Raw genomic sequence first — 23,082 nt, 5'->3', positions numbered from 1 at the left:
CCTAGATTTTGAGAATCAGAAGAAGGGCACGTCCACCCCTTAGTAGGCCAATTTCTACTAAACTTTGGAGATTGTACCTGCAAAAAATCTTTAACAGTCTGCATAGACTTAGCCTTGTCTTCCATTTTCTTTAAGACTGACTCCACAGGAGGACCAAACAAAACTTCAGTCTGTAAAGGGCCATCTAGAATTCTAGACTTAACATGCTCAGACAAATTCTGATCCCTCAGCCAGGCGTGCACGAATAACTGAACCAGTGGCAGCCACCCTAGAAGAAGCCTGTAAAGCATCAAAACCACATTGCAAAGAGTGCTTACCCACCTGTTCAGAAACATGCACTAAATCTTGCAATTCTTTACACACTAAGCCCTCTGCCAAAGCATCCACTTTAGACCTTAGCTGAGAAAGGAGGAAATTCTGATACTTCAACATATGAAACTGGCAGTTCAAAGCTCTCATTGCTAAAGTAGAAGAGGTATACACCTTCTTACCCCATCTATCCAAAGCTCTAGCTTCCTTATCTAGAGGAACCGGATTCTTAACAACAGAGGCTCTAACACCCTTAGGCCCCTGACTAATAGTTTCTGGGTCCGCCCTAGGACTCTTATACAGATATTTATGAGCCTCAGGCACCCTGTAATACCTGTCCGGTTTAACTGGGGCAGGAGGCACAGAATCTGGATTAAGGGAAGCTTCCGAAAAAACATCTGAAACAACATCCAAAACCGGAGGTATGGCTAAGGGTCTATGCTGTGGTAAAAACAAGAACTCCCTAAGTCTCTTCCGTGAATCAGAGTAATCCTGTCCCTCCCACTGAAAATGCTCCCTCATGGAATGCAGAGTTTCTGAAAATGAAAAATCCTCTGGAGGAGAAACAGAAGGAGTGGAATCCTCTGCATCAGAATAAGGAGGGAAATCTTGAATATCTTCAGCAGAAGACTCTGAATCATCTGAGGCCTGCTCCAAACTTTCCAACTCTGGCTCCATCCTGGGCCTTTTATCAGGAGGGGGAATAGAACCTCTAATTAAAGTAATCAAATCCTCTGCCATTTTAAGCATGTGCTTTTTAGGCACAGACCCTGAAGAACCAGAACTGACACCAGAGGAAGGCAAGACAGACCTGCCCTTAGAAGGGGCCTTAGAAACAGTAGCAGAAGGCCTAACCACCTTAGGCATAGAAGGGAGAATAGTAACCTGAGAGGCCCCTTCAGCCTGACCTGCCTCCTGAGAGGCCACATCCTGTAAAATCAAAGTTTCCCCCTGGGACTCAACAGAAACTTCAGCCGGATCCACCTGTTCAGCTGTAGCTTCTAAGGTCCGGCGTCCAACGGACGAATCATCCTGCCTAGGCTTTAAAGATTTGTCTTTGCGCTTCTTAGTAGAAGCAGGCCGGAACATCCGACGGCATATTATAATTACACCTTTTGCCAAAGACTAACCTAGCGCAATCTAACCTCCGTTTTATAGTGCGCTTATTAAACCTAGCACAAAACCGACACCCGACTACGCCGTGCTCCGGGCCCAAACAAGGAATACAAAGCGAGTGGTAATCCCTATGCGGTATCTGTTTCCCACAAGAAATACAATTATTCACTTTTTCTGACATCCGTAAGTAACTGAGGCAAGAAAAAAGAAAAATATTCCCCAACGCGCTACTTAGCGCAACTTGGTATCGGTCTGAAACTCCGAAAATGAAAAATTTCAGAACGCCGAACGGCACTTGCAACGCTGCTTCTGCATCGGACCATGCGGCAAAAAAGACTGAGGATATGACGTCGGTCATGCGCCTTTATACCCTGACGCTCTAATGTCAGATCTAGGCGCCCATGACCGACGTCAGCCTAATACTTTGGTATTCGGGCCGACCGAGGACAGCGGACTACCCATAAGTAAGGACTGCAGCAATGTGAGATGAAGAACATCTGGAGTCGGATTATCCGACGACATAATGTAATTAAACTTTTTGCCAAAATAGTGTTGGGCGAACTCCGCCCGACGCTTAATAGTGCGTCTGTTGAATGTAGCACAAAAACGACAGGCCGAGACGTCGTGGTCTGAGCCTAAGCAAGGAATGCAGAGGGAATGGAAATCCTTATGCGGTATTTGCTTCCCACATGAAATGCAATTATTAACTTTGTCTGACATCTGTCTGAGGCAAGAAAAGTTTCCCCAACGGAGTACTTAGCTTTCAAGAAGACTTCGGTTAAAAAATATTCGTAATCTCAGGAGCTGGCCGACCGACACTTGCGAACTGCTTCTGCTTCGGGCACCACGCGGCAAGAAAGACTGAAGAAAATGGCGTTGTCTGGTTCTTTTATACCCCTGTCGTACTAACGTCAGGGAAGAAGTGACTACATCCGACGCCGGACCTAGACTTTGGAATTCAGCCGACCGAGGACCTGCCTGATGGCAGGAAAACCCATCTGTTATGACTGCAGCTGTATGCACGATGAACATCAGTAGATGTTTGAATGATCACTGCAGTAGCTTTAGATATACTATTTCTTGCTAAGGATATAATAGACAGCCAAATTCAAAAGCTTACAGGGCACTTTCCATGCACCCAGAACAGTTACTCAACTTGAACAGAGCTGAAGAAAGAGTGCTTCTAAGCCAACAGACAGGAAGACCAGAGCCCTGAAAAGTTCACTGCTACAGAAAAAATTAGAAGTCCATATCCTGGCAACAAAACATACAAAAATAAACAGGATAGAGTGATCAGCTACTGCAGAAGTGATTGAGCATCTACTGTTATGGTAAGCTTACTTGTGCAATTTTACTATGTTTATCACATTGATCACTACTGCAATAGCCTTAGCTATACGGGCTGACTACCATACTTTAATAAACTTGGGAGGTGGAAGAAGGATCCAGGAACCCCTAGAGAATGATCCTAGTAAACCCTGATCAAGTCCGACATGAGGACTCAAATGGGTTGTGCTTTGTATATGTCCATACAGAAGACCAAACTGCTGCTTCTACAACACTTCTAGAATCAAACTCATTCTAAAAAGCCATAGATGAAGCTAACGTTCTGGTAGAGGGGCCTTGACTCTACTTGGAACAGCTTTGTTGTGGCCAATATAACATGAGGTAATAGCCTTGGACAACCATTTAGAAATAGATTGGTTGTACCTTTGTATTTAAAAAAATGAATTAATTCAAAGATCTGAAAGATTTAATTTTGTCAAGATTGTATCCAAGTTGACTGTGGACATCCAAGGTATGCAGTAAAATTTTTATGCTAAGGAAAGAAAATGGGGCAGTGAATAGTTTGGCTTAAAGTAAACTTGGATACCATTTTAGACAAAGGATTAGTACTCAATTGATACCCTTTCGCTGTGGAAAAATGAGACAGGGCTGACTCACTATAAGAGCTTGCAACTCAAATACTCTTGTTGCAGTGGTCAAAGCAATTAGTAAAAGTTCTCCATGTTAAGAACCACAATTAAGCCAGATTAGCTGGTTCAAATTGAGCAAGTGTTAGCTTCGTTAACACAAAATTAATTTCCCAAGAAGAGGCCAACTGCTTTCTTGGAGGCATCTTAAGCAAAACCCCTTTCAAAAACATTTCAACATGGAAATGCATTGAGAGAGGGAGATCTCCTTGGGCAGACATATGGAAATGGTCAACAAATGACTCTTTATAGAGGAGTTAACACACTGTATAGGACAGTAACTTTCACAACTATTGTAAAACTAGAGAAACACTAGCCCCAAATGGGTGCAGGTTGCTTTGTTGGCAGCATCAAGAAAAGCTTTACCATTTGCTTGTGTAAGATTTTTAGGTAGCAGGCGTTCTTGCCACCATCAGTACCTACTGCACATCTTCGACATACAGGTGTCTAGAAAGGTATCAAGACCCTATCATACAAGTGAACAGCTGTAGCTGTTTGAGGTCAGGACATATCAAACAACTCTTCTGAGAGTAAATCCAATCTAAGGAAGCTTATGGTGACAGCCCCTGGCCATTTCCAAAAGAAAGGAAAAGCACTGTTGCCTAGGCCAGAAGGACGTAACCACTGGTGACCTTGGGAAATTTCTTCTGAATCTTCATAAGTCTGCCGGATATCAGTGGAAAAGGCAGAAAAGTATACAGGAATATTCCCGTCCAAGACAAAAAAGGGCATCTTTTGCTTGTAGGAGCTTTCTTGCATGGAGTCCTGAAATAGAATTTAGCCAGCTGATTATTTAGAGAGGAGGCAAAAAGGTCTACCCGAGGAATTCCCCCACATATGGATCAGTCTTGGGAGACTACTGATCTAGTAACATTTGTGAAGATCTGCCTTGATCCTGCTTAGCTAGCCTACCGCACAGATTGTTCTGAAAGAATGCAAAATGCCTTTACAGTGAGATTGTGCTGGTAACATGACTAGTCTGCAAGTTCTTTTCCCCCTTGCTTGTTTCTGTACCACATCATTGTGGTCCTGTCTGCAACTACAGGAAGAGGTCCAGGGGACCACAGATGATTCAGTGAGTTGAGAGCCTTTATAAAGACTAGCATCACAATATTTATATACTTTGTCTTTCTTGTTCCACAAGCCTTGCAATTGTATCCCCCTTGACACTGCTCCCCAAGCAGTCACAGATGTATGTTGTGAATGACTGCTTTGCAGCAGGAGGAGAGGAGGAAAGACCTGCATTCAAGGATATCTGATGTCTCCACCAAGTGATTTCTCTTCTCTCAAATTCCAGAGCAAGAATTTAAAAAGATAATGGGTGTTGGTGCTAGGACCAAAGGAGACTTCAGATACCACAGTATCTATCATGTTGAGTCTTGCAACATGTATCATGGATGCCATGAGACCCAGAATTCTGAAGTATTACCTGCAGTAACAGACGTCTCAGGGGAAAAATCTTGGAATAAATCTTAATATAGATGGATTTATTTTCCACTGGGAGAAGAGTTCTTTATACTGAAGTGTCTAGCAGGCACCCCAAAAAGTACAGTTGTGTACACTTACCATAAATGTAGATGTTAAGAGTGTATTCCCTGTTGCAGTCATCACATTTGGGTTATCTGCCTGCAGGCAGCCCTCAGCTGGCCTAAATACGAGAGTCTTGGATTCCTGCATTGGATGCTGTCTCTTCTTCCATGACGTCAGGTAGTCAGGGGTATAAAACATGCAGCCGACACTATTACATCAGTTTTTCTTGCCCCATATGTCAAGTGCACCACAGTGGGAAGCAATTATATGTTATGGTATACCGCCATCAAAAAGCAAATACACCAGAAAGCTTAAATACACCAAACAAGAAGGAAAGGTAGAGCCAAGAGAAGTTGGGGGGGGCTGGAGGGAGGGTAACCAGATCTGTAACAGTGAATACACTTGAACATCTACACTTATGGTAAATGTACACAACTGTACTATGTTCTTCGTGTTTCACTGTTGCAGTCATCACATATGGGTTGATTCCCAAAGCTAAGGAAGGGAGGAGGATGTTAGAGAGCATTAGGGCCAGCTATTAAGCCCTGAAAGACTGCAGTGGCAAAAACCAGCTCTGGATTTAGAAAAAATAGGCATGTGGTAATAGTTTCATAGTTTAGTACTAGGCTATCTGCCCTGGGGCATTTATAAGCCTAGCCATAGTGATGTGGCTTTCGCCACCCCTTGTAGTGGTACTAAAGTGTACAGAAAAGATTTAGAATACTGTGCCTCTGTCTGGTAGTGACACATTGAAGACCCCTTTACTTAATAGAATTAGTTTACTGTGCGCCTCTGTCTAGTAGTGACACAGGGATGACCCCCGGGGTAAATCTACTATCTCCCATCTACTCATCAAGATTTCTCTTGAAGAGAGTCCGTGAGCGGCTCTGCCTAACATGAACTGGGATTCTGTTCCAGAGTGTGGGAAGCCTCTGAGTTATGAATCTGTCCCTCCAGCATGTCCTATTCATATTTGTGCTGAGGTTTAAATCTTTAGCTCTCGTGGTTCTGATGGATTTGGATTTTTTGAGGTGGAGCATGTCCATCAATTCCTGACTGGACATGGCCTTGTACGTCAGGCACAGATCACCTCTGAGCAGGCGGTATGCTACTGAATAGAGCTGGAGTTTCTTTAGTCTGGCAGCATATGACATATGTTGGAGACCCTTGATCCTCTTGGTGAGGTACTTCTGGGGTCTCTCCAGCTGTTGTAAGTGCCAGGTGAGGTACATACCAAATGGGGCATTGTACTCAATCATGGGCCTGATAAGGGAGGAGTATAGGGGTACAATGACCTCCTTTGATCTGAATGTGGAACCCTTCATGATAAGGTGGGCAAGGTAGAAAGTCTTTCTAACCACTTTGGCAACGTGGGTGTCAAATGAGAGGTCACTACCGACTTGGGTCCCCAGGTCTCCGATTACTTTTTCCGTACTCAGTGGGTTACTGTCTATGTGATAATTTGTGGGTACTTTGTTTTTCCCAAAGGGGATGACTATACATTTCTTGGCATTCAGTTTTAGGCCATGATTCCGGCACCAGTTGTCCGTTTCAGTGAGGCCTTTCTGTAGGATGTGTGTGTCAGCTGGTGTATCAACTATGGCACCTAGTTTGCAGTCATCTGCGAACTTTGTCAGCCACAACCATCCCATGTTTGCTTTCAAATCTGAGAAGTAAATACCGAACAAGAGGGGTCCTAGGACAGAGCCCTGTGGGACACCACTTGTGACTGGCTTTGAGTCTGACATGGCTCCCGCAACTTTGACTTTATGGGTTCTGTTCTTTATCCAGTTTGCAACCCATCTTGTGACATATGGATTTACATTTAAGCTGCTGAGCTTGTCTATGATGCCTGAGTGGGGTATTGTGTCGAAGGCCTTAGCCAAGTCCAGGTAGGCTGTATGGACTGCTTTGCCCTCATCAATGGCTCTAGTGACTGTTTTGAAAAAGTCAACCAGGTTCAAAAGGCAGGATCTGCCCTTCACAAAGCCAAACTGGGTGGGATCAAGTGTCTGTAGGTCCCCAATGCTGCTGTTTATGAGTTCCATAATGATTCTTTCCATAGCTTTGCAGACCAGGCTGGTTAAGCTTATGGGGCGGTAGTTCCCAGGGTCTGTAGAGGTGCCTCCTTTGTGAAGTGGGACCACTGTTGCTGTACGCCAGTGTTCAGGTACATATCCTGTAGTAAGGCTAAGGTTAAATAGCATTTTTATATGCGGGTTTAGCTCCTCTTGGAGTTCACGTAGCACTCAACCGGGGATACCATCAGGTCCCATTGATGCTGTGTTTTTTGCTTTGCTGACAGCGGCTCTCATCTGGACATCTGAGATGACAGGGAGGTTACATTCAGCTGGGATAAGTATTTCTTCTTTTGGAGGAGAGGGAGGGGAGACATTTGCACTGAACCTGTCTGCCAGAATGTTGGCAATATCTGTGGGTTCAGTGAATTTTTTGTCGTTGTGTACTAACTGAGCATATCTGAGGGTTTCCACCCAGGCTTCTAACATAACTGAAGGCCTTGTGGTCATCTTTAGTGTCCTTGGCGATATTTCTCTCAAAGTTGGCCTTGGATGTTTTTATGAGAGAACGTAGCTTTTTACTAGTGCTGATCAGAGATGCCTTCCCTTTATGGGATTTTGCTCTGTCTTGCAGTAGCTTCCTTCTTTTGTTATACAATTTGTTTATGGCTGGGGTCCACCAGACAGGATGCTTTCCCTTGGTGGAGAGGGTCTTGGTTTTTTTGGGATTGCATGATCCATGCATTCTTGGACATGTCTGTAGAAAGCATCTGTGAATGATTCAGCATTGTGGGTTGTGGTTTCCACTGGCCCAGTGGGCTTAAAGGATACCATCTCAGTCTTAAGAAGTGTAAAGTCGGCTTTTGAGAAGTTTTTCACTGTAGTCTTTTGTGCTGGGGGTGGAGGTGGGATATGTATATCCAGGGTGATTAGTTTGTGGTCAGATCTCACTAATGAAGGGTATACTTCTGGTGTGGAGCATTTTGTCCCCATGTTAGTGATGATCAGGTCCAGTATATTATCTCCCCTTGTGGGAGAGATGACTAGCTGTTCCATTGCATTTGAGTTTATGAATTCCAGAAACCTTTGGGCTAGGGTGTTAGGGCTAGAAAAGTGCACCCAGTCTATGTTAGGGTAGTTTAAGTCTCCCAATATGATGGTATCTGGTGAGACATTCATATCCTCCAATGTCTTCAGGAAGGCTGAATGAGGTTCTTGCGATTGGGAGGGTGGTCTGTAACATGCAACCAGTTGTATAGCAGTTTTGCCTATGGTTAGTTGCACCTGGATGGTCTCCGATGCTTCATGTGTTGCCACTAACCTGCAGGTGTGGGTATCCTTGACGAATATGGACACTCCCCCTCCTTTTGTGGTTCGGCCCGGGTTTTGGGGCCGAAAAGCATGATACGAGGTAAAGCCTGGTAGCGCTGAGGTGCTCTCAGGAGCCTTGAACCAGGTTTTAGTTACTGCACAGACATCGATGTTCTCCATACTGAGGAGTGCTTTGAGAGCCTGCAACTTGAGATTTAGACTTCTGGCGTTGAGCAGCATTACCCTTAATTTTTTTCCATTTTTGTTTTCTAAGGAGGTGGGGTCGTCTTTTGAGCCTTGCCTAAAAAAGGCACTATGGGGGTGGCAAGAGCCTTAGCCAATATCCGGAAGCCCAGTGGTGACAAGTGCAAGCCGTCCCTTGCGAAGCAGCGTGGCTTGTCCAGCATGTCATCCCAAGCAGACAGACATTGGATCCCCCTAGAATGACACCAGTAATTGAGCCAATTATTAAAGCTGATCATCTTGTCTTTGTATTGTGGCATCATTCTTGGTGAGGGCAAGATGCTGCTCAGGGTCAGGGTCATACCAGTCTGAGCTACATAATCAGAGAGCTCCTCTATGTCTCTTTTCATGTAGTCCAGGGAGGTACGTCTCAGGTCATTCACGCCAGCATTGACAATGACTGAGTCCTATTTGTATGTGCTTTTGAGTGACCTGAGTGCGTGTGTTATGTGGTGGATCCTAGCCCCCAATAGGCAGCTCACCATTACCCTCTCCTTGTTCGGCCTGGTAAGCGGAACGTCAGTGTATCTGACTACAGAGTCACCTATCACTAGTGCATCAGGCATAGTGTTTGGCCTTAAGGGGTGTGATTGTTTGACACACCAATTTACTGGAAGTATGTGTTGCATGTGTTATGTTTTGAGGGGGTGGATTTTTGGGTGTCTGCTTTGGGAGCCTCTGTTTTGGTAAGTTTTTTTATTAGAGCCTCAGAGTATGTCTGTGTTATTATGTGTTTGGTTTGCAGTTGGGGTAGGTCTATGTGTAACTAGGTTTGTTGTGTGTGTGGTTATCTTCTCCTCCTGTCTGGTCTTGCCAGTCCTGAGTTGAGAGAGTTCAGCCTCCAGTTTGGCTATATAGTTGCATCTCTCACATGTATTTGTGTTTGTTGGGAGGAGGAGAGGGTTGTCTGTGTACATGAGACAATTGTAGCATTGTCTCCAGATTCCCAGATTAATCAGCTGAACAGGAGACTATGCTAGTAATCTACCACTCGACATGCTAGATTATAAGAGAGTGCTGTGCCTTTAAGGGAAGTGGGTATTCGCAGGGGTGGTAGGTGGATGTAGTGCTTACTTTAGTTTGAGAGTGCTTACTTAGAAGAGAAGTTTTGAGAACAAGTGCTAGGCTTATAATATAGCAAGTAGACTGGTTATTCTAAGAGTAAAGCTTTCTAAGGGAAAATTTGAAGAACAGACTTGGTGGAGCCAGAAAAAGTTTAACCGGCGCGCAGATTTTAAACAGGTTATTTCAAAAGAGCTAGAAATGGTCCAAAACAACCAATTACTACAGCTCTTGTGTTGAGGTCACTCTTTCAGGGACAGAATGGCTGCTCAAGGCTCCCCACTCCCACTGGTGAGCAAAGAAACTTCCTTCTATCCAAGTAAGGTAATGGACAACACAGGAACTACACCACAGCCCAGAATACAGCAAAGCCTGTAAACTGGTCTAAACTAGTCGAGGAGAGGAGGGAAAACAAGGATTATTTTTTTGTTTTTCAGATAGAAAGCACACAGAAATACATAAAACAGTAATAAATCAGCTACACAGGCTAGCACACTTTAGTGGGCAGCCTCAACAGTTAAATTAAACAAACAAACTTTCGACCAATTTTCGACCAAATGTAACTACGTGCAGATATTATACAATGCAACAAACAGCTAAAAAAACAGTTTAAGCTTGTTCAAAGTAAGCAAGAGAAGGTATTTCAAGTAAAAAAAACAGCAAAAATGCTTAAATAAGGAAAGTAGTCACTTTTCTCAGTTCTCTGTAGCTAGGACCACTCTGCAGGACCACGTGGAGCTGTATCTGAGTAGTAATGCTTGGTGAAGGTATGCACAGAGCTCTAGATAGCAGCTTCTAGGATGTCCCTGGTAGGGACTTCTCTGATAAAGGCTGTAGAGGTAGATGCAGCCCTTGTGGAATGTGATCTTATCCCCTGTGGGGTAGGTTTTCCATGGTGCTTATAGCAGAAATGAATGCAGTGTTATATCCATTTAGAAATTGTTTGCTTTGAAATGGCCTTCCCCTCTGTCCCTGCAGCAAAGCCAACTAGCAGCTGTTTAGATTTTCTGAGAGGCTTAGTCCTGTCCAAATAGAATCTAAGTGGTCTGTGCAAGTCCAAAGAGTGCAGTATTCGTTCTCCTTTGTTTTGTGGATTCGGGAAAAAGGTAAGCAAATGAATGGACTGATTTAGGGCCACACTAGACACCACCTTGGGCATAAAAGGAAGGATTGGTCCCGAGGGAAACCCTGTCTGTATGGAAGATAATGAAGGGCTCCACTGCCATGAAGGCCTGTAATTCGGAGACTCTTCTTGCTGAAGTGATGGCTAGAAGGAAGGCTGTTTTCCAAGAAAGGAATTTCAACTCTGCAGTTGCAGCTGGCTCAAAAGGAAGGAAAGTGAGCTTTTCCAATACAAAGTTAAGGTCCCAGGCTGGAGTAGGGGCTCTCCTGGGGGGAGGTCTTAAATTCTTGGCTCTTCTGAGGAATTGCTTTAGCAGGGAGTGAGAGAAGAGGGGTGGTTTAGTATTATAATGTGCTGAAATGGCAGGGGCATGAATTTTAATTGATGAGAAGGATAGGCCCTTGTGGAGCATTTCTGTTAAGTACTGAAGTACATTAAGTAAGCTGGTCAGCGTTGTGCCCATCCCCAGAGTCTGGCTCCAGAACAGTATCTCTTCCACTTTTCAGCATAGGATTTTCTAGTACTAGGCCTCCTTGCCTCCAGAATGACATCTAGCACCTGCTTACTGAGGGATGCTATTGGAGAGCTCAAGGAATTAGCCAGGCTGCAAGGTTCAGGGTTTGAAGCTGATGGTGCAGAATCTGGCCCACCTGCTGGGACAGCAGGGAAGGGGTCTGAGGCAGGTGCCATGGTTCCAGCAGTGTCATTTTGCACAAGAGCGGGTACCAGTGCTGGCATGGCCAGTCTGATGCAATCAGTATTGTCCTTGGCTTGTCCTGTTTGATCTTTAGCAGAACCTTCGAGAGGAGAGGCAGAGGGGGAATGCATAAACCAAGAGGCTTTCCCAGGTAAAGGACAGAGCATCCACTTTCCAAGCTTCACAGTGGGAAGTCCTTGTGCAGAATTTGTCCAATTGGTAGTTCTGAGGGGAGACAAACAGGTCCATCTCTAGAGTCCCCCACTTGTTCAAGAGTTTGAATATTTTTTGGTTTCAGTTTCCATTCATGTCGGTCCATGAGATTTCTGCTTAGGTAGTCTGCCAGAGAATTTAGCTTGCCTGGCAGGAACTGAGCCTGTAGGTGCACTTGGTAGCTCAAGGCTGTGTTCCACAGAGCAATGGCTAGTCTGCGGAGAGGGTATGAGTGGGTTCCTCCCTGCTTGCTTATGTACCACATAACTGTGGTGTAGTCTCTTTACCTATAATTGTCCTGGAAGAATGTGGTATTTGAAGGCTGTCAGGGAATTCTGTACAGCTAAGATTTCTTTTTGGTTGATATGCAGGTGCATCTGTCTAGGGTTCCATTTGCCCTAAATGCACTGCCCTGCCAAGTGAGCCCCCCATGCATAGTCTGATGTGTCTGTTAGAGCTTGGGTGGCATGGGGTACAGGGAAAGGGAGCCCGTTGTGGTAGCAGGCCTCTGCCCACTAAAGGAACTATGTCTTTATACAAGGAATGATAGGAATCGTTGACTCCAGGTCCTGAGAATGTTGACACCATAGGCTTTTTAGATACCATTGTAGTTTCCTCATACGCAGTCTTGCATATGGAATTAGTAGAATGCAAGAGGCCATGAACCCCCAGGGCTTGCAGAATTTTCCTTGCAGATAGATGGGTCTTTGTGGCCAGTAGTGTGAAGTAGGTTGTCAACTAAACTTGTTTCTCTGGAGTGAGGAAAGCCATCTAGGAAGTTGTGTTCAAGCTTGCTCCCAGGAATACTATCTGTTGGCAGGGTACTAGATGAGATTTCTTTTCGTTTATGGTGTACCCCAGTGAGGTTAGAAGTTTATTTACGAATGCCAGATGTTTTAATAGCAAGTCCTGGCTTTCTGCCAGAATCAAACAATCGTCCAAGTATGGGTATATCTGAATATTTCTCTGCCTGCAAAATGCAATGGCTGGAGCTAGACACTTTGTGAATTCCCTGGGCGCAGTAGATAAGCCAAAGGGAGGTGCAAAGAACTGATAGTGCATGGAGCCTGCCCTAAAGCGTAGGTATTTCCTGCAAGATTCCCTTATTGGGATGTGCAGGTAAGCTTCCTTTAAGTCTAAGGTTGCCAATCAGGCATCTTTGCCTAGCAAAGGAAGCAGCTGTTGAAGTGTTAACATTTTGAAGTTTGGGATTATCGAAAAGGTGTTTAGAATAGAGAGGTCCAGGATAGGACGCCAGGAGCAGTCTTTTCTGGGTACCAGTAAAAGTCTTGAATAAAAACCTTGTCCCATTTCTTCTGCTGGGACAGGATGAATAGCCCTGATACGTAGGAGAGAGAGAACCTGCTGTAGAGCCTTTGCCCACTGATTTGGGGGTAGGCCTGGCCAACCGTTTGGGGTTGGTAGGATGTGGAAGTGGAATCTGTATCCTTGGGAAACTATATTCAAAACCCATTTGTCCTAGGTAACAAGTTCCCAGTTTTTTGCAAGCAAGGTGAGCTTTCCACCTAAGGGAGCAGGTAGTTGAGTAGGGCTTGGAAGGGTTAAGGTTAGGTCATTGTGCCATTTTTCTGTAGGGGGGGTGTTGTACTACTCCCTGCTTTGGAAGTGGGAGCCCCACACTGCTTAGGCCTTTGCATAGCCTGAGACTGTAACCTAGGTGGCCTGCTGTTCCTGGGGTTGGACTGAGAAGGCATGGAAGAGCCTGGAAAGGACCAATTCTTTGAAGGCCAATGCCTACTAAATGTGGGAGGCAGTACTTGCAAGCAGTCTTTAACAGCTTGCAGAGATTTAGTTTTTTTCCTCCATCTTTTTGAGGACGTCTGCTTTGTTGCCAAACAAGCAGTCTTGGTTTAAGGGAGCATCCAGTAATTTAGCTTTAACATGATCTGGCAAGTTTTGCTCCTTAAGCCAAGCATGCATTCTAAGTACAGACCCAGTGACAGCAGCCATGCAAGATGCTTCTAGAGTCAAAACCACATTGCAAAGTAGGTTTACCAACTTGTTCTGCAGAATGCATTAAATCCTGTAATTCTTTGTGTTCAGCACAGACAAGAATCAACATAATTTGCTGTTTAAGCAGTCCCATAATATGTTTCTGGCACTTTAACATATTAAACTGACAATTTAAAACCCTAATGGCCAAAGTAGAGGATGTACCTTCTTACCCCATATGTCCAAGGCTCTAGAATCTCTATCAGAAGGGGTAGGGTTTTTGGCAGCAATAGCCTTAATGCCCTTTGGTCCTTGGGAAATGGTCTCCGGGTCCGCAGTAGGATTCTTGAAGAGGAACTTGAGAGAGTCAGGTACTCTAACGCCAGTCAGGTTTTCTGAGAGATGGAGGTAAAGTGTCTGGGGAAATGCTAGATTCCAAGAAAGCATCTACAACGCCCAGAACAGGAGGGATAGCTAAAGACCTGTGTTGAGGGAGGAGTAAGAATTCCCTAAGCCTCTTTTTGGGGTCAGAGTAATCCTGGCTTTCCCAGTGGAAATGCTGCCTAAGAGTGTGCAAGATTTCACCAAAAGAAAAATCTTCTGGAGGGGAAGCAGAGGGAATGGACTCCACTGCATCAGATTCCTCATAGGTAGATAAGGGCAAATCCTGGTAATCAGAAGAAACAGAAATATCAGATTCCTGATCAGAAGAATCAGAAGGAAAATCAGTTCTAGGTCTCTTAGAGGGAGAAGACTGGCTAATCCCTAATTAAGGTAATAATGTCTTCGGCCATTCTAAGCATTTGCATTTTAGGCATATGGGCCTGAGCATGCAGTTTGGACGCCGGTTTTCTAGGCGTGGGTCAAGTTTTAGGCCTGGATGAAGAAGATGGCGTTGGTTTAAAATGCAAGTCTGTAGGCCTGAAGGTAGAGACATCCGCAGGTTCCATAGTCGAAGAAGCATTTCGTGGCATACCGGACTGGTAGATGCCTGTGAATCTGAGGTAGCTGGTATCAGGGGCTGCGAAAGTGCCTCTGAGTACCGGTGGACTGGCGACTAGCTTAACGGAAGTGTCGGCGGTGGTTTTCGACCTATACGGTCTGTCTTTACCCTTACGTTTTTTTCAGAATATCGGTAGTCCGATGACTTATTGAAGCCATTTCTGGATAGTTATACCAAGTACCAAAATAATTTGCTGCAAATATAGCCAAACAAAGAATAGTTTGGGGGTTGAACAAGGCACAAAACCGACAGCGAGGGACGTCGTGGTCTGGGCCTAAGCAAGGAATGCAGTACAAATGAAAATCTTTATGAGGTATTTGCTTTCCATAGGTAAGACAATTGTTAACTTTTATGGACATATGTTAAGAGCAAGAAAAAGGAATCCCCAGCGGGGTAATTACCTTTTTTGAAGACTTTAGTTCTGAAACTCGAAAATGAAATTTCAGGAGTCGGCCAACTGGCACTTGCGAACTGCTTCTGCTTCGGGCGCCATGCGGCAAGAAAGAGTGATGTAATGGTGTTGGCTGCATGTTTTATACCCCTGACGACCTGACGTCATGTAAGAAGGGACAGTATCTGACACAGGAATCCAAGACTCTGGTATTCAGGCCAGCTGAGGGCTACCTGCAGGCAGATACCCCAAATGTGATGACTGCAACAGTGAAACACTAAGAACATCTACAATCCTGTGTGATGGAGTCAACAAAAGGACTTTTGAGTGTTCTCTTAGAATCTCACCCTATGTAAGAGAGCTCTTACACAAGTGAGAGATTCCTGACAATCTGAAAAGGACTCTGCAAAGGTAAGAAAGTCTAAATATGGAAAAGTGTGGATACCCTGTAGCCTGCAGTGGGCTGTGACAGCAGCTAGACTATTTGTGAACACTGTTAGAACAGTGGATAGCCCACAGAGCAAGGCAGTGAACCAATAATGTGATCCAGACACACACAAAATAAAAAAAACACCTGAAATCTGGATTAACAGGATTATGTGAATCTTTTAAATCTAAGGTTACTAAAAATGTCAACTGAGGAACAGGCATAACAGGCTGTGAAGTGAAAGCATTTTGAACTTGGAGACAATCAAAATCAGATTCAGGAAAGAAAGACCCAGAACTGTTCTCCATGAATGTCCTTTCTTTGGCAATTCTTGAATAAAATTCTTTTCTCAACTGGTAAAGGGGGAACTGCTTTTATTACCTTCTGAGACAGTATGCAATGTAGAACATGAAGGGAGAGGAGGGTTTGGTCTGTCAGATGAACAGGAATTCTGTGAAAAGCAATTTCCACCCACTGCCATTTTATCCTGTTTTATACAAATGGGTTCTGAATCTGATCCAGTCTGCTGCCAAACAGAGAAATGGAGATTCAGACTTTCTGGCAGAGATAAGGGACTGCCATGGTGGGAGGGAGGGTCAGTCTCTTAATAGTCATTCTGCCTGATTTGAATGTGCTTTGCTCTTGGGGGGGGGGGGGTCCAGCTTTCTTTCCGAAACCTTCTGGCTTAAAGTAAACTCAGATAACACTCCAGGCATAAATGTATTGGTTCTCAAAGAAACCCAGTATCTGTGGAAAATGAGATAAGGGTGACCCACCATAAGAGCTTGCAACTCAGACACCATTCTTGAAAGAGGTCAGAGCAATTAGTAAAATGTTTCCATGTTAAAAAGTCAGCCAGATGTCATGGCTCAAATGTAGGAAGTGCTAGCTTCACTAGCACAAAATTAAGATCCCAAAGAGGAGCCACTGGTTTTCTGGGAGGCTTCTTATGTAGTATCCATTTCAAAAACATTTTGACACGAGAATGCATTGAGACAGATCCTTGGGTAGACCAGCTGAAATGGCAGACAAATGAACCTTGACAGAGGAGTAACACCAAACATTTTGCTACGACTTGTATTTTGTTTCTTGCCAAAACTGGAGGAGGGACAGAAAATCCCTTGGAAATTTCATAGAAAAACAGCTGAATAATCTAAGGGATACCCTGAAGCAGCATTCCTCTCATAACATTTTTGAGAACATCTGCAGCACAGATCCAAAATTTAAATCTCTACCCAAAGGATAATTCAAAATGTCATTTTTTGACATCTTCTGGGAAGGTTTTGAGAAGGCAGCCAGGTAAAACTCCTCAATATAGTATCAGTAGCAACAGCCCTGGAAGCATTATCTACAGAGTCAAAAAAACACAATTACAGGTGAGCCGAAAAATAACTAAACCACAAAGATGATTTGACCTCAAGAGGAAACTGCAACCAAAATATTTCTCATACTTGCACAATTAAACAAAAATAAAATTTCATGAGTCTAAATTCAAAGTTCTAAAAAATCAAAGTTGCAGAAGCTAACTTTTCCCCAAACTTATAAATAGTTTTCCCATCCTTGTTAGAAGAAGGATTGAATTAAAATGCTTGGCAGCTGACAGATCAACTAAAGCTATAGCTGCTGGGTCAGGCTTGGGACTACCGCATAAAAAAATTAAGAGACTGAGAAACTGTACATTCTATCGACTTTCTTAGGAGCAGCATATTAGCTGTCATTAAAACCACAGGCCGTGACAACCATCCTCTGATGCTAAAAGCACTGCGTGGAACGGATGAAGATTATGGGAATTCCAGTTGTAAAAACTGAAGTATTTTCTGAGAGATTTGAGAACATGTTCTGGAAATACTCTCACAGAAAGGGAATCCCATACAGAGAGATTCAGATACCATACTCCTCAGAATCTAAATCAGAAATCGGAGAAAAGCCTGCATCTGTCCCCTTCACCTTCCACTACAGATTTCAAATCTTGAACCTCTTCAAGGAAAGGTGAATCCCTTTTTCTTTTACCAAAAAACACCTTACAAGAAGGGTAAATGGCCTACAGAAGTCATGGAGTTAAACCCAATAAATTACTCCAGTCCAGAGAAAATGACACGGGGGGGGGGGGGGGGATAATAAAAATTTATGTTACTTTTTGACAGGAAAGCTGGAGCAAATAGACCTAGTATTGCCTGCAACAGCTTCCTCAGGGATGGGCACACATTCTGGCTAAGGAAGGGCACATTCCCTTGCCCTTCTCCAATGGTAGACAAAAGTGGTTCTCCCTTGTTCACTGAAAGGACCCCAATAGCTGTGGAGGATGTGGCTGACCCCCACAGCTGCATGAACACCACCAGAGGGATCCGAGAAAAAATATGCATGGTCTGAGGAAACCAGCTTTGGCCACAGCAGAATCATCCACCTGTGGCTGTGACAAAATGCTAGTTTGCTGTGATGGCAAAGATCATTAACTTTTTTTCTTTTTGGGGCTGGAATGTGATCTGCGAGAAGGTTTAACCAAGGAACCAGTAGTTTGCTCCATGGTCAAGCTGAAAATGGTGCTCATTTCTCAAGAAACTTGGCAGAAATAGTTGGTAAAATAGGAAGGTCACAAAAAGTCACTTCCCTCCACACAACACAGCAAAAAGCACTTTAATTTCCTTAGCCCAAAACATAAAACAGTCTCTCCACAAAAAAAGTAGTTTCAACAATTTTCTACCACAAAAGTAAAAAAGTCCACTCATTTAAAAGTATATAAATATAAAAGTGAAAGTCAATAAAAACACCTCCATAACTTAGCTTAAACAACAACAAAGTAATGAAGTTTTCTTTCCTCAGAGGGAAATGTACTTGCCCAAAAATGTAAGTGTTAGTTGGTCACTGATTCTCATAAGCCAGCAGAGGACTGCTCTACTTGGCAGTAGGAAAGCTCAGAAGGGCTCGGCACCCAAGCCAGTCTTTTTAGTCATCTCATCTCGAGCTAATGGTTTGGACACGTGGAAAGTGCCCTACAGCTCTGGAAGCTGGAAAGCTGTTCTATCCTATGCAGGATACAACACACAGTTTGAGCTACTGCAACAGTGGTTAATATGAAGAACAAAGGAATATCCAGGACTTGTGATTGGAAAAACTGCTAGAAGTAGCAAAGGTAGTAAACGCTGGTCTGCTGAAAGCACAGATGAAGGCTCCATCAGACTGGACACCTGAAAGGGCTTCATCATGAAGCACTCAAATCGAGCTGCAAGAAAAGTACAGTTTTGTACCTACCATAAATGTAGATGTCCGAGAGGTATGCATCTGCAGTCCTAACATATGGGTTGTCCTGCCTCAGGCAGCCCTTCGGTCGGCCGGATTCCAAAGTCTGGGTCTGGCCTCAGCTGATGTCGCACTTCACCCGACGTCATAGCTGCTGTCAATTGGGTATAAAGGCATCAGCCAACGCCATTTTCCTCAGTGTTTCTTGCCCCAGATGCCAGGTGCCCTCTAGGAAGGCTAAATTTGGATAAATGCAAATGATTCCAAACAGTAGAGAGCAAACAAAATAAACATGTATATACATATATACAAACAAATACACCATAATAGATTCCCCCAGCTAGCTACAAGATGGGCAAATACCCTAGGAGTACCACAGAGGGGAAGGAGGGTGGGTAATCCTGACTGCAGATGCATACCTCTCGGACATCTACATTTATGGTAGGTACAAAACTGTACTATGTCCTTCAAGGATGCATCTGCAGTCCTAACATATGGGTAGAATACCATAGCCAAACTGGGGGAGGAGGCACTAAGAAGATTATGGTGTAGTTAGGATCCCTTGCAAAACAGCAGTGGCAAAACCTGCTCGGGATCTGGAGTATAAAGGTAGATTATAATGCTTGGCAAATGTATGCACGGAGCTCCAAGTAGCAGCCTCTAAAATGTCTTTGGTAGCCACTCGTGAAGAAAGCTGTAGTAGTGGCTGTAGCCCTTGTGGAGTGAGGTCTGATGTTTTTTGGAGTTGTCTTTCCATGAAAAGAGTAACAAAATCTAATGCAATTTCCTATCCATTTTGAGATGGTCTGTTTGGAAATTGCTTTTCTTTCCATTCCTGTTGCATATGCTACCAGAAGCTGGTCAGTTTTTCTATTGTTCTTGGTTCTGTCCAGGTAGTAGCGCAATTGCCTGTGCACATCCAAGGAATGTAGTAGTCTTTCCCCCCTATTCTGTGGGTTGGGGAAGAATGTTGGTAGGTGGATTGCTTGGTTCAATGATACCCTGGAGACCACCTTTGGCATAAAAGTAGGGTTAGTTCTCAAGGACACTCTATCCTGATGGAAGATCAGGAAGGGCTGTACTGCCATTAACGCCTGTAATTCAGAAACCCTTCTTGCTGAAGTGATTGCAAGCAGGAAAGCAGTTTTCCAAGATAAGAACTGTAACTGCTGTTGCTGCTGGTTCAAAAGGGGGAAGTGTTAACTTTTCTAGCACAAAGTTCAGGTCCCATGTAGGCAAAGGTGGCTTCCTTGGAGGCTTCACGTTTTTAATTCCTCTTAGAAACTGCCTGAGTAGAGGATGAGAGAAGACTGGAGGATCCATGTTGTATTCTGCTGAAATTGCTGATGCATGAATCTTAATGGAGGAGTAAGACAGGCCATTGTGGAAAAGTTCTGCTAAATATTCCAGGATGTTAGCTATGTTTGCTAATGATACATTTTCTCCTTTGCTGCACTCCAAATGAGGTATCTTTTCCATTTGGCTGAATAAGTTTTCCTTGTGGAGGGTCTGCGAGCCTCCAGGATAATGTCTTTAACCCTCTGAGATAAATCTGGGTTACTTTGTTTTATGTAATATTCCAAGCAGCTAGCTGCAGTGTTTTCAAGTTTGGATGCAGGATCTTGAAGTTGTTCTGTGTTAGCAGTAAAGGAATTAGAGGTAGAGGCCATGCGTGTGCCCGAGACATACTCCTCAGTAGCGGGTACCAATGCTGCCTCGGCCAGTCTGGAGCTATCAGGATGATCCTTGGGTGATCTTCTTTGATCTTCAGTAGCACTTTGTGCATCAAAGGAAGAGGTGGGAATGCATATGCTGTCAGGTTTTCCCAACTGAAGGATAGGGAGTCCACCTTCCAAGCAAGTGGGTGGTATGTCCTTGTGCAGAATTTCCTCAATTGGTGGTTGTGTGGGGATGCGAACAGGTCTATTTCTGGTAGCCCCATTTCTTTGTAATGGATTTGAAGATGTCTGGATGCAGCATCCATTCGTGGGCATCCGTGGTAGTTCTGCTTAAGGTGTCTGCTAGTATATTTTCTTTTCCTGGCACAAATATGGCCTGGAGCTGAATGTTGAGGTTCAGGGCCACATTCCAGAGGTCCATTGCCATCCGGCATAGAGGATATGAATGTGTGCCTCCCTGTTTGTTGATATACCACATGACTGTGGTGTTGTCCGTCCTTATCAGCAAATGACCCTGTTGAAGAAACGGTTTGAATGTCTGAATTGCCTGTTTCACTGCCAGCATCTCTTTTTGATTTATGTGTAGTTTCAGCTGGTCTTGTGTCCATAGGCCTTGTATACACTTGTCCACCATGTGTGCCCCCCAACCGAGGTCTGAGGCATCTGTGGTGATAGTCTGGCTTGGGTGAGGGCTGTGGAAAGGCAGACCTCTGTTCAACTGACAGGCCTGAGCCCACCACAGGAATTCTTGCTTCAGGCATGGAATTATTGGAATTTGGGTTTCTAGGCTGTGCTTGTGCTGAGGCCATAAATTCCTTAGGTACCATTGCAACTTCCTCATATGTAGTCTGGCATGTGGAATCAATATTATGCAGGATGCCATGTAACCCAGGGCTTGCAGGACTTTCCTTGCTGTAACCTGGTTCTGCGTTGTTAATGCCATGAAACAGAGTGGTAGTTGCTTTTGCTTTTCTGCTGTGAGAAATGCCATTTGATTTGATGTGTCCAGTTCTGCACCCAAGAATGTTATCCTTTGGGATGGTACCAGCCTTGACTTTTTTATGTTGACTGTGTATCCCAGGGCTTGCAGTAGGTGAATAACCTTTTCCAAATCTTTTCTTAATTTGATCTTGTTGTCCGCTTGTATCAGGCAGTCGTCCAGGTATGGATAAATTTGAATTCCCTGAAGCCTGCAATGAGCAATTACTGATGCCAGGCATTTCGTGAATACTCTGGGCGCAGTAGATAAGCCAAAGGGCAACACTGAGAATTGATAATGCTCTGATCCTGCAAGAAATCTGAGGTATCTTCTGTAATCTGGTCGTATAGGGACGTGCAGGTATGCCTCCTTGAGATCTAGAGTCACCAGCCAAGACTCCTTGCCCAGCATGGGAAGAAGTTGCTGTAGGGTCAGCATTTTGAATTTTGGAACAATGAGATATGTGTTCAAAGCGGACAGGTCGAGAATAGGTCTCCATTGGTTTTCTTTTCTTGGTACCAGGAAAAGTCTGGAGTAAAATCCTTGTCCTTGTTCCATAGACGGTACCTTTTCTATAGCTCTCATCCTTAGTAAGTGGTTGATTTGTCCCAGAGCGTTTGTTTTTTGGTTTGGTGGTAGGTTTGGCATTCCTCTCTTTCTTGGTAGAGTATGGAAGTGAAACCTGTAGCCTTTGTCTATTGTCTGTAAAATCCATTTGTCTCCTGTAATGTAATGCCAGTTTACTGAAAATAAGGCTAGCTTTCCGCCTAAGGGTGCTTCCAGTTGTTCCCTGGTAGGCGGTATCAGAGCCAAGTCACTGTGACTGTCCTGTGGAAGTGGTAGTAGCTGGATCTGTGGCGGTACTTCTCTGGTTGTTAGGCTGCCACTGGCGTCCCCTGTAGGCACCTCTGGATTGACCTCTGCCTCTTGGGCCTATTTCTGCCTCTCTGTGCTCTGGAGGTGTCTGGAAAGGACCAATTCTTCGAAGGCCAATTTCTACTAAACCTCGGAGGCTGGACCTGTAAGAAATCCTTGACTGTTTGGACAGATTTTGCTTTTTCTTCCACCTTCTTTAACACTTGCTGTGCAGGGGAGCCAAACAAACTGTGTTTCTCCATGGGAGCATCTAGGAGCTTTGACTTTACATGGTCTGGTAAGGATTGCTCTTTTAACCATGCATGCCTTCTGATCACTGTACCAGTCATAGCTGATCTAAAGGAAGCCTCCAGTGCATCATAGCCGCATTTTAAGGAATGATTACTGCCTGCTGAGTGTTATGTACCAAATCCTGAAGGGACTTACGGTCTATAGGTTCAGGAGAGGACAGTTTTTTATTTAGCTGATCTAACAAAAATTCCTGATACTGAATCATGTGGAATTGACAGTTTAAGGCCCTAGCCGAAAGGGTAGCAGAAGTATAAACTTTTTTACCCCATCTCTCTAATGCTCTAGATTCTCTTTCAGAGGGGAGGGGTTTTTTGGCAGAGGCAGCTGCTACAGCTTTGGGGCCCTGTGAAATAGTTTCTGGATCTGCAATAGGAGCCTTATACAAGTGATAGTGAGTGTCCGGGACCCTGTAGTATCTGTCGGGCTTAGCAGGGGCCGGGGGAAGAGAGTCAGGGGCAGAACAAGCATCATTAAATGCATCATCCACAACTGTTAGTACTGGAGGAATGGCTAAAGGCCTATGCTGTGGTAAATGTAAAAAGGTCCTTAGCCTTTTCCTTGAATCTGAAAAATCCTGGCCCTGCCATTGAAAATGCTCTCTCATAGCATGCAAGGTTTCCCCAAAAGAAAATTCCTCTGGAGGAGAGGCAG

The 23,082-nt window shown here is 44.3% G+C and overlaps 1 protein-coding gene across 1 annotated transcript in view; it reads right to left on the bottom strand.

The window, feature by feature from the left end:
- The window catches only part of LOC122810646 (lysine-specific demethylase 2A-like), a 1,654,939-nt gene that overhangs the window by 1,505,317 nt on the left and 126,540 nt on the right, over nucleotides 1-23,082 (bottom strand). Inside the window, exon 6 of the mRNA XM_044082219.1 lies at nucleotides 18,700-18,723. Within this exon, the coding sequence (XP_043938154.1) occupies nucleotides 18,700-18,723 (24 nt within the window). The remainder of the gene's footprint in view (nucleotides 1-18,699; nucleotides 18,724-23,082) is intronic.

This window comes from Protopterus annectens, chromosome 9.part0, assembly GCF_019279795.1.
Source record: "Protopterus annectens isolate FY-2018-M chromosome 9.part0, PAN1.0, whole genome shotgun sequence".
Lineage (NCBI taxonomy): Eukaryota > Metazoa > Chordata > Ceratodontiformes > Protopteridae > Protopterus > Protopterus annectens.
The sequence above is the reverse complement of the archived record's forward strand: the minus strand, read 5'-3'. Positions and strand labels throughout refer to the sequence as shown.